The 16,862-nt window shown below is 42.6% G+C and overlaps 1 protein-coding gene across 1 annotated transcript; it reads left to right on the top strand.

Moving 5' to 3' along the window:
• The first annotated feature begins 7,453 nt into the window (after positions 1-7,453).
• Positions 7,454-12,360, top strand: si:ch73-256g18.2 (small integral membrane protein 36). Its single transcript, XM_037755537.1, has 2 exons — positions 7,454-8,156; positions 11,561-12,360. The coding sequence occupies exon 1, from the start codon at positions 7,703-7,705 to the stop codon at positions 8,024-8,026; it is 324 nt and encodes a 107-aa protein (XP_037611465.1). The 5' UTR covers positions 7,454-7,702; the 3' UTR covers positions 8,027-8,156; positions 11,561-12,360.
• Positions 12,361-16,862: the final 4,502 nt, after the last annotated feature.

Here is a 16,862-nt window from a genome sequence, read left to right as displayed (position 1 = left end):
GTGGAGCAAAACACCTGAATTTATACCTTAAATATAACATTAAGATTAAGCCTTAGAGGTCTGATAGCTCAGCTTGTAGAGAGACTGGTTCACAGTTTGCAGGTTGAGGGTTCAAATCCCTCCTGAGCTCTTTGTGTTTTCCTTTTGTCGACCCTCAGAGGGCTTTTTCATAACGGTTTCTTTTATTGTGAAAAGCCTGTTTGGAGTTTGATTGAAAGATTAAAATTCCTTTATGAGATTGAAACACCTTAAAAATAGATAATCCATTAAAACAACTTCAATGGGAAACATGGGATCAGATTCAAGTTTAAAGCATGAGAAGAACCTGGTGTTGGAGGTTGCTGGTTTGATTCCAGCCGGGTGCATGTCATACCTCTTCCTCCGTTCCAGATTAAAACAATACAAAAGTTAACCCTTTAAGGTGAAAGTGGCTTTAATAGTGCTTGGTGCATCTTGGACACATAAAATTTTGACCTGATGATGGCGCTATTGAGGAAAAATCAGAGGATCAAGTTATTACGATTTATTGTCTTGTAACCATGGATACCATGCAAGATTGATTGAGATATTTCACATAAACATAAACCATTGCCATGCGCAAAAACTGACGTTCCCAGTAACTCTCCCAGTCGACCCAGTTTGAGGTATTTACCTGTTGGTTGGAGGTGGATCATGTCACTGACTGACTGTGTTTCTGAGCTGCTTTGTGTCACCTCGGACGGTTCGGAGGGGAAATCCCGACCCTCCCTTCCCTTCCTGTAACACAGTGACCAGCTGAGTGACCACAGGGGCAGCACAGTGGCGGCGTTAAACTCACCCCTGACTCTCCGCCTGGCACGCAAAGAGACGGCGAGTCGGCACGATGAAACGGGATCAGCCAGAGAACAGGAAGGTGGTTTCTGTTCCTACATACACCCTTTACCAAAACGCTGAAATTATTCCCCCGCAGGCGTGTGATTGTTCTGTCATCAGGCTTCAAGGTCGGCCTGGTTCCACGCCTCTGATTCAACGCCAACATCAGGTCTGGTGCTACAGTATATAAAGTCTTTCATTAGGAATCAGTTCCACGATGGCTGCAGGTAATAACAACAGACGTCTCTGCTATCACTGTGAATCTGCAGGAGACCATCCTGTGTGGTCAAAGGTCGTTCTCATTAACTTCCTCTCTTCAGTGAAACATCCAGTGATGATGTTGTGTTGTCAGACCGTCCCGTTCAGAGTCAGATAGACCATAAAGCAGAGGATGCTTTAGGGCGGGGCTACCTGGTGATTGACAGGTCGCTACCACGAGGTCGAGTTGTTTTCATCGTACAACTTTAACCCTTTCACAGCGTGTTTTCACTTCATCAAAGTTAATTATAACATTTTGGTCGCCTTACATTGTTTTATTCAGCGTTCAGTTGTACTTAGCTCCATCCTCTCGTGTCACTTCTGGTTGCAAAAAACCAAGATGGCGCCGGCTAAAGCTAAGTTGTCAACAAACAAAAAGGCAAAGTTGGAGATGGACATAAACCAAGATGGCATAGTTATGGTTTTTAATGGACTAACTGTGTGGTTTAAGGGTTTTTTAAGGGGTACCAATCTCTTAAAGGAACTTTAATCTTTCAGTAAAACTCCAGACAAGCTTTTCTTTGGTTAACTGAAGGAAAACACAAAGAGCTCAGGAGGGATTTGAACCCTCAACCTTCAGACAGTGAACCAGTCTCTCTACCAGCTGAGCTATCAGACCTCTAAGAGTTAATCTTAATGTTATATTTAAAGTATAAATTCAGGTGTTTTGCTCCACGTCTGCAGGTGTTGTCGACAGGTTTCAGGTTAGTTCCTGTTTAAATATAAATGGATTTAATATATTTAAGGGTTTTATCTCCTCTGAAGATGAAGTTTCTGCAGCTTCAGTCTCGTCTTCTTTCTCTCTCTGATTCGTCGTGCTTATCAGCGCTGAAAATGGTCGAATGGATAAGGACGCTGACCGCCAACGCTGACTACGTGGGTTCCTCGCCTGAGCTGATCATGTGACCTTCACCTGCAGATCATCATCATATTATTATACAGTAAACCTGCCTCGTTAAGGCTTTTAATGGATCATAAACCAAGATGGCGACCAAAATGCAGAACTCGAGGCTTCAAAATGACCCAACCCAACGGGTGACGTCACGGTGACGACGTCCACTTCTTACATAAAGTATGTGGCTCCAAACCAGTTGATTCAAACGCACCTAATTCACATTTCTTCTTTCTGTGAGATTTCAAACGTTCGCTTAACATTCGCTTGATAATTGAACAGAAACACGGTTAATGAGAGACAGCATGAGACAAAGCGGGTCCTAATTGTTCTGGAGAGCTTCAGTCCATCTCTTTAGCTTTAATCTGCTGTAACATCAGTAAAGACTCGACAGCTGAAACACTAACGAGCCGATCTACCGCTTCCCGCTGCAGCTTGTTAGAGTCGGACGGCGAGCAGACAGACAGACAGACAGCGTCTCGGTTATCAGCCGAGGTGAAGTCAGACCGGCTGTCAGCAGACGGACTGCTGCAGCTGCTGCTGACAGCTGGCTGATAATGAGGCTGGATGTGGACGCTGCTGTCAGTCAGAGATGCTGCTGGAGGCGTCATTACAACCCAAACCTCCTGTTTCCTGCAGCTAAAACTGGATCCCGATGGGAACCTGGACTCATTATACTGGTCCCCGCTGAAGTAATAACTCTTTGAACTGAAGCTGAGGCCACCAGGACTCATCAACTTTAAGAGTTTAAGAGATTGAAGTTAACGGAAAATTCACGTTTATTACAACTTGGAGCGTATTTTCATTGTTTCCTTTGAGTTTCCTCTCCTGTTATCAGGAGTTACACCGAGATCATCCGTCACACATCTCATGGTCTCAGCTCTTCATGCTTCGTCATCATTTATCCACCAACTTCTGCACTTCAGCCAAAAACTTATTGAGATTTTACTTCTACTTTTTATTACAATAGTTTTTCATTTCTGGTTTCTACTTGTATCTTTTTAAATAAACAAACTGAAACACTTTCATTGTGTTGGGCTACGGTGTCAGCGTGCTTCACACGGAGTTAACAACTAGGAGGCGCTATCCTCTGCGATATCTCAACCCGATCTCACGGAAGACGTATAAATAGCACGACATTCCAGGTGTCATGATGACGCATTGTACGCCACGCAACAAAACTACGGTTCACGTCCGCAGTTAGGTGTAGGCAACAAAACCACTTAGTTATGTTTAAGGAGAACATCATAGTTGTGCTTAAAAGTTGTTGTCATCTGAAAGTTGTGAGTTCAAGTCTCTCCTGCAAACCCCTTAACCCCTTATCTCCTCTGTTTAAGGTCTTTTATATTTTTAAAACCCTTACAATGTTTTTTTTTTTGTAGCTTTCAATTTGAGCCCAATCCTATCTAGCAACTAAACATTTTTAATGGATTATCTGCATTGTTTAAGTTCTTTTTTAAGGGGGTACCCATCTCTTAAAGGAACTTTAATCTTTCAATCAAACTCCAGACAGGCTTTTCACAATAAGAGACACCTTTATGAAACAGGCTGGTCAGCTGACTCTGCAGGTGATAGAGGAGCTGATCATGTGACCTCCACCTGCAGATCGTCATCATATTATTAGACAGTAAACCTGCCTCGTTAAGGCTTTTAATGGATCATCTGCAGGCTGAAACTTTAATGGATAACAACCCCTTAAAATGTAAAACGTTACAACTTTCACTTTGATTAAAAATGGATTAAAGCATGTTTAAAGTGTAAAAAAATCCTTATAAAGGTTGAACCCACAACCCTAGTTTTAGGATTAGTTTATCATTTCATACATGTAGTGATTGGTTGGCGTTAAAAAGCAGGCCACCCTGAAGGAGAAACAGCAGCAGTGGTTGCAGGATGTGGTGGGAAAGATCGTGTGATAGAAGCTGGTTTCAGCCTCTGAAGGAGACCAGCAGGGCCAACAATGGCTCGGAGGCCCCCAGAGGGCTCTGAATGGCTCCATTAACCAGGGAGAGGCACTTCCTCTCCTCCGTCAAAAACCCAGTTTTCCCCCCTAAAACTTCTTCTCTCTCTGCATCTGTTTCTTTCATTTGCCGGCGTGCTGACGGATTCAGAGGCAGATTGAAATAATAGGGTTTGTGCTCGCAGCTCCCCGGTCCGCGGCGGTGCGCTGCTGCGACGGACGGGGAGCGGCGCCGCCTCAACGCAGGAAGTTCACATTGTGTTTCAGAAGAATGGCAACAGCAGTGGTGATCGCCATCGCGGCCCGCCATCGTTCCTCCTCCAGGCAGCTGGAAGAAGACTGAAAGCTGCTCACGCTCCTCGGTCCACACTGAAACAGATATAATATGTATAATAAATACTGGTTGAACTTAGCTTCAGATATTCATGTTCACCCTCTGGATGAATTAGAATAACTTCAAGGAGTAGTGGACTATTTCTTGACTGGGACCAGTATGTCTCTGTAAGAGATGACATTCATATTCTGCATCACATGATATCTGTCCAGTGCCAACTGGACGAATTCCCAACTCGTCGCAAACAACGCTTGGTCAAGACCCCTCGGTCATACACTGGGTCCCTTTAGGGTCATTTTTCAACGTGCAGAGTAGTCCGTTAGACGTGTTGATTCAAACAAACCTACCTGGTTAGATTTAGGAAAAGATTTGGGTTTTAGTACGTTTGTTACGTAACTTAAAATAAATCAACGTTGACTTTTGGTTTCACACGATCAGTTGTCTCCTGGTGAAAGTCCTGTGTTTGTTTGAACCGTCCACCATATATTTAATCCACGTAATCATGAACCAGGAAGTATAAAGAGCGACAAACGCTGCGTAAGGAGGAGGTTGGGGTGGATGGGCGGGTCTAAAAACACCAGACTTTCACCAGGAGACTATATTGGTGCCCCGTGTGAGGCAAGAAGTCAACGTTGATTTATTTGTCACGTTACTTCTGTAATTAACTTACGTTACTTCCAGTGTTATTTTAACCCAAACCACCATCTTTTACTAAACCTAACTAAGTAGTTTTGTTGCCTAAACCTAACAAAGTCGATATGTTCCTTAACCTAAGTAGTTTTAATTTGAAAAGATTGTGGCGGAAATTGACGCGTGTGTCACATGTTGCTGGACATTCGTAGGAAAACGCGCGAAAAATAAGGAATAACTTCTCACTTCTTCGCTATCAATATGAACTGTTGTATGAGGATACGTTGAAAACAGATTTGACTTGAAGAACTTTTCTGTTTCATCATCTGCTCCGTGAATCCAACGATAAAACATCTGCAGAGTGACGGTGGAGAAAAGAGGTCACACCTGAATCTCTGCTCCTCCATCTCTGGGTTTGTTTCTCTGCATCTCTCCATCCTCGTTCCTTCATATAAGCAGCTGTGTTGTTGCAGCCTGTCTCGGTGTTTAGTGGGTCAGGAGGATCTTCTTCCATTAGCAGCTCATTCCAGCTTGTTTGGGTGTCCTCTCTCTCTCTCTCTCTCTCTCTCTCTCTCTCTCTCTCTCTAAAGTCTAATATCCGCTTTGCTATATTTTTGCTGCTCTGTTATTTTTACCCCGCCTCACCATCTGCTGTCGAGGACAGTAGTTAGGTGTCCCTGGTCTGAAAGGTATTTCCTGATTCTGTTATTTTACCACATTTTTTAAAGAGACTGGATATCCTCTTTTCATTTCTCTGTGTTTTATTTAGACAGGAGGTTGTTGAGAGGTTTAAACACAGACACGCTGAACACGGAACGCTCTCTGAAACACAACATCTCACCGTGAACTGGTTGAACTGTTGTTCTTTGTGTTTGTGTTCGAGAGACACACGAGGAGCTGGTGGAAGCTCTGAAGCTCTGAAGCTCTGAAGCTTAATGCAGAACAGATGCTGCATGAATCCAAACAACATGAAGCTCCGTCTGCGCCGTACGTGGCGACGGGGTCACGTGACATCATGTATACATTCAGCGCTGTGATCCTGTCGGTGCTGCAGCGAGTCTTACAGATGTTGTGATGGTTTAACTCTCCGACAGGAAGCAGCAGCTGGATTCATCTGAACAAACAGAAGAAGAAGAAGAAGAAGAAGAAGAAGAAGAAGAAGAAGAAGGTAGTGAGCACGAGCAGTGACAGCCACCACGGCGAGAAAGACAGAGAAGAGCGCCGCCTACAGGAAGTCAACAGAAAATACAAAGAATGATTCATAATGTTACCTTAAATATGATGAGCTCTCTATTATATATATAAGTATATATAAGTATTAATATGTTTACAGAGCAGACTTTAGTGTCCCATGTGTTCAGGGGTCGGTTGCACAAAGTTAGGATTTTCCTTAAAGTCTGAGTTAAGGTTTCCTTCAAATAAAATCGGTTGCACAAAACACCCTTAAGTCTTCCCCTTTAGGTTTTCTCCTTATCTTGACTGTGTTCCAATCTACGTACTTCCAGAAGTACACTTCAATGTAGTGCACTGTGTGCACTCTGTACTCACTTGAGTAGTGCGTGCATTTCAGCGGGGTAGGGTCGTCTCAAATCGAATACTCTGCGGCGCACTGACCGGAAATGACGATCGCAACATTTGACCGCGGCTCGCTACCCGCCAAAATATCTTCTGAAAAAAAATTAAAGCAGAGTTTCCAACGTCGTCGCCTACGATGTGTCCTCCTGTTGGCTGAAAATGCACTGGTATGTTTACGTATCGTATTGTTTTATTCTGTTATCTACGTATGTTTGAATAGTGGTCGTGGCTCCGCCCCTTCCGCTACGTAGCCAAGATGGCGACAGTTGGGTGTGGAAAGTGTCCAGCGTTCCACACTCAACGATCTGACCGTTTTGAGTACAACATCCGGGTACTTTGAGTGCACTGCATTTTGCCGTACTTCCCAGTGTGAACGCACTTATGCACTCAAAGTAGTAAGTGTAAGTACAGAAGTACGTGGACTGGAACACACTCTTATACTTAAGGAATTCCTTAAACCGTTGCACAAAAGACTTTAGCAACCAAAGTAAGGAAAACAAAATGTGAGGTGGAGGGAGGTCTCTGCAAGCAACAGCTTTGGGTACAATGTTGGAGTCAGGACTGTGGTCCAGGTTCAGGTTCAGGTTCAGGTTCGGGTTCGGGTTCGGGTTCGGGTTCGGGTCTTTCAGTTTTTGGGATTGCATGCTAACAGCAATACTTTTAAAAGTGCGTGTTTCCAGCGAGACTTGCTCCGTGACCTTTTGATGCTTTTAATCATATTTGATTTGAACTGTAGAACCATAATCACTCAGAGGTTGTTTAATACATATTACATGACTCCTCTAAAATCCCCAAAGTGACGCTCGTGGCACGCTGACAGGTGTGCGCTTCGAGTCCTTTTACTTCCTCCATTTTGCTGAGTGTCGTTTTGTCACTAGTGTGTAGTTGGGAAAATCAAAATGGTGGCTTAAGTTATTAAAACTGAGCAGCTTTAATCATTGGCTGCTGAAATTCAAGGTTGGAGGAGCAGCGGAGGATTAATGTCCTTTAAAGCACAAAGCTTCTCCCCCTCTCTCTCTCTCTCTATCTCTGATCCTCTCATTTCATCTCTCTCTCTCTCTCTCTCTCTCTCTCCAGCCAGCTGTCCATCTCTCCTCCATCATCACGCTCTCTCCTCTCTTCCCCGTATCTCCTCTCTGGCTCTCTCTTTTTGCCGACTGTCCCGTCACCTCTGTGGACCCGGGGCGAGATATGAAGCGGCACCATGGGTTTCATGGAATTCTACCTGGAGATTGACCCGGTCACGCTGAACCTCATCATCCTGGTCGCCAGCTATGTCATCCTGCTCCTGGTCTTCCTCATCTCCTGCATCCTGTACGACTGCCGGGGCAAAGACCCCACCAAGGAGTACGCCCCGGACAACGCGCCGCCGCCGCCCAGCCAGTCGCCCATACGTCTGGTGGTCATGCAGAACTCGCCCGCCTCGACCCGCTATGAGCCCAACAACACGGCCGGCCACGGCGAGCTGCCGACGCCGGACCTGAGCCGGGACAGAGGAGAGAGGGAGAAGAGGAGTACTCTGGTCTGAGGAAGAGGAGGAAGAGGAGGAGGAGGAAGGACAACCATGAAGTGCTGTTGGATCACTCTGTTCACTGTTTTTACTTCTGGACTCTTTATTTTACTTTTTAACATCTGGATGGTGTTGAAGGGCTGCTGAGGTAAGCAGAACCTGAACCTCAACCTCAACCTGAACCTGAACCTGAACCCGAACCTGAACCTGAACCCGAACCCGAACCCGAACCCGAACCCGAACCCGAAACTGAACCTGAACCTGAACCCGAACCCGAACCCGAACCTCCCGCTACCTGCAAATGAGCAAACATCAGTAATGATACCCCCGCAACAACGTCCTTCCATCCGTCTGTCCGCATGTCACACTTATGTTTACGGAGTAGATCTTTCGGAGGTTGTAGCGGCTCAGTTTTAAAGCTAGAGTGAAGATCCTGATATCATCTGAAACTATAAAACCTGATGAATCCATCGGTACCAACCATGTCAGACTAGCTGGTCATGAAGGAGTTAAATAACGCTCCAAACTTACGCTAAATCTTGGTGAGGAAAAACTGTCATGTCCATTTTCAAAGGGGTCCCTTGACCTCTGACCTCCAGATGTGTGAATGTAAATGGGTTCTATGGGTACCCACGAGTCTCCCCTTTACAGACATGCCCACTTTATGATCATCACATGCAGTTTGGGGCAAGTCATAGTCAAGTCAGCACACTGACACACTGACAGCTGTTGTTGCCTGTTGGGCTGCAGTTTGCCATGTTATGATTGGAGCATATTGTAGCAGCATATTTGTCCATTCCCATGTTGATAAGAGTATTAAATACTAATCGATTGACATTGCTAGTTTAGACGTTTATGAGTGATCATCATCCCTGGAACAAAGACGAACAACAACAGGAAATATAAGTCAAAGCTGAAAAATCTGAACACATCTGTTAAATCCTCCTGCATGTGAACATCTGGATGCGTTGAGATCTTCCAGTTGGTTGTGTGTTAAAGGGCATCTGTTCATCCCAAACATACAGTTCCTGTCGTGCCAGTGTTCCAACTGTAATCCATTATACATTAGCAAATGCATGGAAATCAATGATTACTGATATGTGTTGTAGGCCGTCGTCACAACGTCCAGGTCTGAACAGCTGATTCTGTCATAATCAGATTAACAACTAATCACAACCTTATTCATTAGTTTCAGGCTGATCGGTCTGTTTTAATTACTGTATGTTCACACACGTTCTGCCTCGTCTCGTTCTGCCTCTGCAACGTTTCCATGTTGTTACCAGCTCCTGTAGATGCACAAACTTATGTCGTGACTTCACGATGGTAAGAAAAACTAAATATTGGGGAAGGTCCGATGACGTCATTTCGCATAATAATTAGCCATGTGCTTCTGTTGGGGATAACGGGCAGTCGGAACAATGACATGGCATCAAACTACCAACGTCCTCGCTCACATTAACACATCCCGAACACCAACCACATCAAAATGATGTGTGTCAACGTCTAAACCTTTTTAATAAATATGGCATTGCTTTCCCATAATTATGACATGCTAACTCTTAATTATAAGACATAGAAATCTAACAAACATTTCCTTATAAGCAGTAAACAAAGTCTGATGGGATTGTCTTCAGTTTTGCAGGTGTTTTGTCATAAAACCTCGACCTTTCTCTAACCTTACCCAGAGGGCTTTTGTTGCTTAAACCACACACAGACTCAGGATGTGAACTCCAAGTCTGAACGTTGAAACGCCACAACCCGGTCTCACGGGAAGGCGTATAAATAGCACGATATTTTACGAACGTTCCCCGTGTCATGAGGACGCATTTTAGACTTTACGCGTGTCAACAAAACGATTGTAACGGCTGCAGTTTATGTTTTGTGGTTGGGTATGCAAATTAAGTAAAATACGTATGAAAACTAAGAAACATAAGAACGGAAAACACATCACTAACGTTATAAAACCAAACAGCGGTCTCCTGGTTAAAGGCGGTGTGTTTGTTGGACCCATCCAGCCTCCGTTAGTGCAGTTTTAAGCTGATGCGTTTACATTACAGTCAGTACAGGATACATGACACGTCAAAAACAAGAAAGGCGTTGTTATTGCACGCTTAATGTCTTGTACGTTATCATCATTATCATCCATCCCGACCCTGCAGTGGACCAACGCAGTACTTCCTCTACTTGAACAAGCTGTACCATTGAACATGCAGGCGTCACATTGTACTGGTAGGATGTAAACGTCATTTCTAGGAGACAGTTTATCTAATAGTTGTTGAGACATTTCGCTGTTTACGGTCATTAGGATACGTCGTACATGAATGTTTTGTAGGAAAGTTTGTGTCCGTCCATCTCGTAGATGTTGAGATGTTGTTTGTGCATCTGGACCAAAGTGGTGGACCGACCAACAGACGATATTGCACGATATTCACTTCCAGCTCATGCATGACTAAAATAGCTTGAATAAACACTGTCGTGATCGCTCTTTAGTCTGAACTTCTGGCTTCTGACTCGAAGCAGTGATGAAGCTCCAGCTGTGGACAGAGGAGCCGAACATCATCAGCACCAGACTGAGAGTCCGTCGGCTCCCCTCCCCCAAAACCCTGGACCCCGAGGTCCCAGACTCTAAGCTCTCCGACCTGCTGCATGAAGGTCTGAAACCAGCCTGTAAATCCCCCCCGCCCCCCCCCCTGACAACATAAAGCCTCATTGGAGGACAGGGAAATAATGAATGGAAGGATGGACAGATGCATGCTGGTCACTCATCCCTTTGACGTATGCCGGACGTTGGCAGTAACCCTTCGGTGGCCTCTCGGAGACGGTGAAGGTTTACAGATGTGGTGGCGGCGGCAGCAGATGTTGGTGTTAACGGAGATTTGTTGGATGGTGTTAAAAGAAGCTGAATCCTCCGACAGAGACATCAACAACACGGAGGAAGCATCGTCTCAGCGTGGAGGAGACGTCCAGCTTTGGATGACGTCACAGTGTTTCACTCACCGTGGTGGATGGACCTCAGACCTTCTAAGGGGGGTCAGCAGTGACTCCAAAATCAGAAACACACTAAACACATGAAATAATAAAACACATACAATATTCACATATACACAAAAAACATAAATAAAATAAAAAAAATAAAGTAGTAAAAAACATGAATAAAATAAAAAATAAAAAAATAAAGTATTAAAAGAAACATAAATAAATAAAATAAAAATAAATAAAGTAGTAAAAAAAATAAAATTAAAATAAAATAAAATAAATAAAGTAGTAAAAAAAATAAAATAAAATAAAATGAACTAAATAAAGTAGTAAAAACAAAAAACATAAATAAATAAAAATAAAAATAAATAAAAGGAAAAAAAACATAAATAAAATAAAATTAAAATAAATAAAGTAGTAAAAAAAAACATAAATAAAATAAAATAAATATAAATAAAGTAGTAAAAAAAGAAAAAAATCCAACAAAACAAAAAAGTCTCAGTCGTCACAACCAGGCGAGGAAAAGAAAGTTAATTTGGAAGTTAATCACCACGTTTTCTTTTCTTGTTTTTCTAGGTATGCGGCCACAAACTTCCAGAAGCCCCTTAAATTCCTGCCGTCAGCCTCCGCCAGCCTCCGCCAGCCTCCGCCCAGCTGCCGGTTCATCCTGAACCCTCGGAGGGTTCCATCACATCCCACCGGAGGCTGCTGAGGACCCAAGCACATCCCACCCAGACTGATCCATCCATGGGTTTATTTGGAGTGTTTACTGCTCCATGTGGCGCCCAAAGACACGTCTGACTCCAACTGAGGTTTAAATATCTGCTGGGACACCGGAGACATTTGGACTCTTCTGGAGCTGCTCGTCCTCCTGCAGTAACACTAACAGACGTCGTCTCGAGCCAACTGGGACTGAGGCGTTGTTAAATGGGAAAAGACAAGATGATAAAAGCCCTAACCCTTCACCTGGTGTCAGTTCATATCTGGTGATTTCATTAACTGCACATCTGTCAGGGATGTTTCTCTTAAGGCCCCTTAAACATGAACGTCTCCTGAGCTGTTCGTGTTTTCCTTCTGTCGACCCTCAGAGGGCTGTTTCATAACGATGTCTCTTATTGTGAAAAGCCTGTCTTGAATTTGATTGAAAGATTAAAGTTCCTTTAAGCGATCGGTTAAAAACAACCTTAAATAACGCTGATAATCCATTACAAAACCCTTAATAGGAAAGAAAGGACTGACTCAAATTGAAAGCCACAAAAAACATTTTAAGGGTTTTAAAAATAAAAAAAATGCAGAGGAGATTACCAATTAAAACCCTTTAATATATTACTGTATACTTTAACAGGTTCATTTGTCTTTGGCATAAAAACCCTTAATAGGAAAGATGGCTCAAGATTGGCTCAAATTGAACGCCACAAAAAAAACAATTTAAGGGTTTTAAAATTAAAAAAAGACCTTAAACGGAGGAGATAGTTAAAACCCTTTAACATATTACTGTATACTGTAACAGGTTCATTTGGGGATATTTATGGATTTGGGGATGTTACTACATTTTGAGTTTTAGGATCAACGCTGTGAGTAAATCAAAGTGTTTCCTTAAGGAATAATATCTCATGTTTTTATGTGTTTGTAATGTACAGAACAGATTATTCTCCTTTCTTTGAATGTCAGATATCTGTGTACATTAGTGACGTTAACAGGCTTAATCTCTCGCCCTCCCACGTCAGCCCGCCGCCTCCTCTCATTGGCTCTGGCGCTGGCGGACAGATGATCCAACCCGAGTCTTTGGGAGGACTCGTGCCACGGAGAGGTCCTCACTGAGGACAAATCCTCTTACATAAAAAGCAGCCAGCTGAGCAGCCCACCAATGGATGCTGCGTCCCGTCCATAATATGAATCACACAATCCCCCCCCGTCCATATTCCATGTTAGTGGATTATACGCCGGCAGAGTATTAGGAGCATGTATTATGTATTTGTTTTGTGTCCGTGGGGAGGGTTACGTAAGCTTCAGGTTGTCAGCGGGCGGAGATCTCGTCGTGTTTTGGGCCTGAACCCGACGGCTCATCTGATGCCTACATGAGAGGCTCAGAGACCGGGCTCGCCGCCGCGGCACGCAACGCCCAACGCGTCGGTTCGTCTGTCTGTGACGTCAGATGATGATGATGATGATGATGATGATGATGATGATGATAATGACGATGATAACCCAGACTCCTGGAGGAAGAGAGGATATCTCTGAGCGTCATGGTGCTTCTGATAAACGTCTTCCTTCATGAACATTTAAACCAGTTTAAAACTCTTTAAATCACAAAACACCAGAAGTGAATCTACGAGTCTCCGGTCTGTAACGCTGAAATCAATAAATGAACTACTGTGTCAGATATGAGTGTGTTACGGTGAACTGAAGTCAAATACTAACTTGTTTTATCTTTGAAGAGCAGCTCCAGCTCTCTCTGGAGTTACCAGAGAGTTCAGATGTTTGTGTTCAGATCAGCCAAAACCTGACCAAGTGGTTTGGTTGCCTAGACATAACCGTGAGCGTTTCACGGTAACGGCCTGCAGAGTCAGCTGACAAGAGGAAGACTGAGAAAACACATTTAAAGTGATTCAAAAAATAAAACACACACCCATCCAGATAGCTAGCTTACTAAGCTAGCCAGCTGGGCTCTGTTGGACTTACCTGTTTGCTGTTTCCTCCTCGTCGGTCCATGATGGAAATTCGCAAGTTGAAATTCGGAAATTGTTGGTCGATGATGAAATTCGGAAATTCGCAAGTTGAAACGGACGTGAAATTCGACGAACGGCGTTTGTTTGATCGCAAGCCCCACATACATTCATACACTCATCACATTCATTCCCGTGTGGCATACCTGAGGCGGGGATCGAACCCGCGGAGTCAGCGATGGCGGTCGGCGTCCTTATCCATTCGACCATCTTCAGCGCTGATAAAACACGACGACTCAGAGAGAAAGAAGACGAGACTGAAGCTGCAGAAACTTCATCTACAGAGGAGATAAAACCATTCAATATATTTAATCCATTTAAACAGGAACTAACCTGAAACCTGTCGACAACACCTGCAGACGTGGAGCAAAACACCTGCATTTATACCTTAAATAAAACCTTAAGATTAACCCTCAGAGGTCTGACAGCTCAACTGGTAGACAGACGGGTTCACAGTCTGCAGGTTGAGGGTTCAAATCCCTCCTATTTATAATTTCAAATGTATTTTGCACCTTAAAGGGACTCTAAGTAAGAATCAGAAATAACTTGTTCGTGTAAAAACGTACATACAGTCAAAATAAATAAATAAATAAATTTAATAAAATAAAAAATAAGTGCAAAACTAAATGAATAATAAAAATAAATGTATAAAATTAACATTAATAAATACATAAATAAATAAAAGAGAAAATTAAAGAGAAGAGTAAATAAATAATGGATTTAATAGAAAGATAAATAAATAAAGAAGCAATTCATTAAAACAGAAATCAATTTATGTCACATTTTTATCAATTAATTAATGACTACTTTTGTTTTTAAGATGATTTTTGCTACATTTAATGACATATTTATTTATTTATTTATTTATTTATCGAGTCCTTTATTTATTGATTGATTGATTGATTTTTGGGAGGTTCCGTCCTCCATAACTCAACACAAAACAAACAATAAAACATCTGGTTCTAAACAAATCATTTCATTTCCCTCAGAGAGAAATGAGAGCTGCTTATATTAATAAACAGTTATCTTTATTGTAGGTGATCAAATACTGTTTAATTAATAATATTTTCCTTCTTAGATCTGTTCTAGTATGACGACGACAATGTGACCAGAACTTTACAAGATTTTATTTAACTGATTGAAACAGAAAAATGTGCAAAACTATGAATGACAGATGGAAAGTGAGCTGTTACTGACGTGATTAGAAGAAGTTTTAACAGACACAAAATTTCCTAAAACAAAAAGTGAAACCTTTTTATTCTCATGAGAACATCAGATTTAACCTCCGTGAGGTAAAACGTGTTTTCTCTACACGCCGTCACATTTCATGGACTCCCAGATGTTTTTTTAACGCAGCACTAAAAAGTGGTCCGCTTGTCAGCGTGACGCTCTGAACTGGATTAGCAGAATATATCCTGATCTGCTCCCTTTCACTTTGAGAAAATGGTTTTACATAACGACCTTTCCAACTTAGTGGCTGCTAAAGAGGCTGAAATATAGAGCTGTAAACGCTGTGTTCTCAGAGGGATTAAAGATATCTGGACGGACCACGTTCACCTTCTGGGTTCATTTATCACCTTCATCGACTTCACACCAGAAAATAAAGAATAATATAAATATAGTTTAAGATGTTATAGAGGAAAGAAGAGTCATGAAACAGAGACGTTAAACATCATCACAGTGTGTTACAGAGACGGAGGACAGGCTGGTTCAGGTGTCTTAATGAGATAACGAGGGACATGTGGTTCAGTGAGGGACAGGTTAAATTCAGTGGGGGACAGGTGTGGTCCAGGAAGGGACAGGTGTGGTCCAGTGATGGACAGGTGTGGTCCAGTGATGGACAGGTGTGGTTCAGTGAGGGACAGGTGTGGTTCAGTGATGGACAGGTGTGGTCCAGTGATGGACAGGTGTGGTTCAGTGATGGACAGGTGTGGTCCAGTGATGGACAGGTGTGGTTCAGTGATGGACAGGTGTGGTTCAGTGATGGACAGGTGTGGTCCAGTGAGGGACAGGTGTGGTTCAGTGATGGACAGGTGTGGTTCAGTGAGGGACAGGTGTGGTTCAGTGAGGGACAGGTGTGGTTCAGTGATGGACAGGTGTGGTCCAGTGAGGGACAGGTGTGGTTCAGTGATGGACAGGTGTGGTCCAGTGATGGACAGGTGTGGTTCAGTGATGGACAGGTGTGGTCCAGTGAGGGACAGGTGTGGTTCAGGAAGGGACAGGTGTGGTCCAGTGAGGGACAGGTGTGGTTCAGTGAGGGACAGGTGTGGTTCAGTGATGGACAGGTGTGGTCCAGTGATGGACAGGTGTGGTTCAGTGAGGGACAGGTGTGGTTCAGTGACCGTCTTGTTTCTTTCTAGAGAATTTTTAAACAGCAACAACAGATGTTTTCACTTATTTTAATAAAATATATTTATATTTATTTCAAAAATATATATAAATAAAAAAACATCAAATAACTCTTTTTTTGCACGATGGATTCTTTTACTTTGATACTTTAACTTGTTTATTTTTACTTAAGTAGGATTTTGAATGCAGTACTCGTAACTTGAGTGTTTGTATAGTGTGGTATTAATACGTTTATTGTTTTAAGTAACTGTCTGGATGACTTCAGACAGTTCTCTGTAGACGTGTTCGTCCTGCTGCAGGTTGTGAGGAGCTGCTGCTCTCTGCTGGTCGTCACTCCATCTACTTTTACTATTTCATAATTCTCTCTGAGTGTTCTGCATTTTGCTCCACGATGTTCCCTCTCGTAGATCACATTTAAATACGAGATATTAACAGTGAACGTGGTCATAATAATCATAATAATCATAATAATCATAATAATCATGAGTCGGCTATGAAAATAAAAAACTTAAAACATTTTTGCAAAAAATGTCAAATCTGACTGACTTGTCTAATTACTAAATAAAACGTCTCATAACACTTCATATATTTACTTTTATAGAAGTCTTGACTAGACGTATGCTGTGTGTATGCATGTTTCATTATTTATCTATTCTATTGTTTATGATGTTGAGAAGCACTTTGTGCGTATGGCTCGAAAAGTGCTCTATAAATAAAATGATTGTTATTATTATTTATAATATAAGACACTAGTGTGGAAATGGAGCTCTAAATGAGATTTCACAGCTAATTTAAAGATCTCT

This window comes from Sebastes umbrosus, chromosome 20, assembly GCF_015220745.1.
Source record: "Sebastes umbrosus isolate fSebUmb1 chromosome 20, fSebUmb1.pri, whole genome shotgun sequence".
Classification (NCBI taxonomy): Eukaryota; Metazoa; Chordata; class Actinopteri; order Perciformes; family Sebastidae; genus Sebastes; species Sebastes umbrosus.
This window is presented reverse-complemented; position numbering and strand designations above follow the sequence as displayed.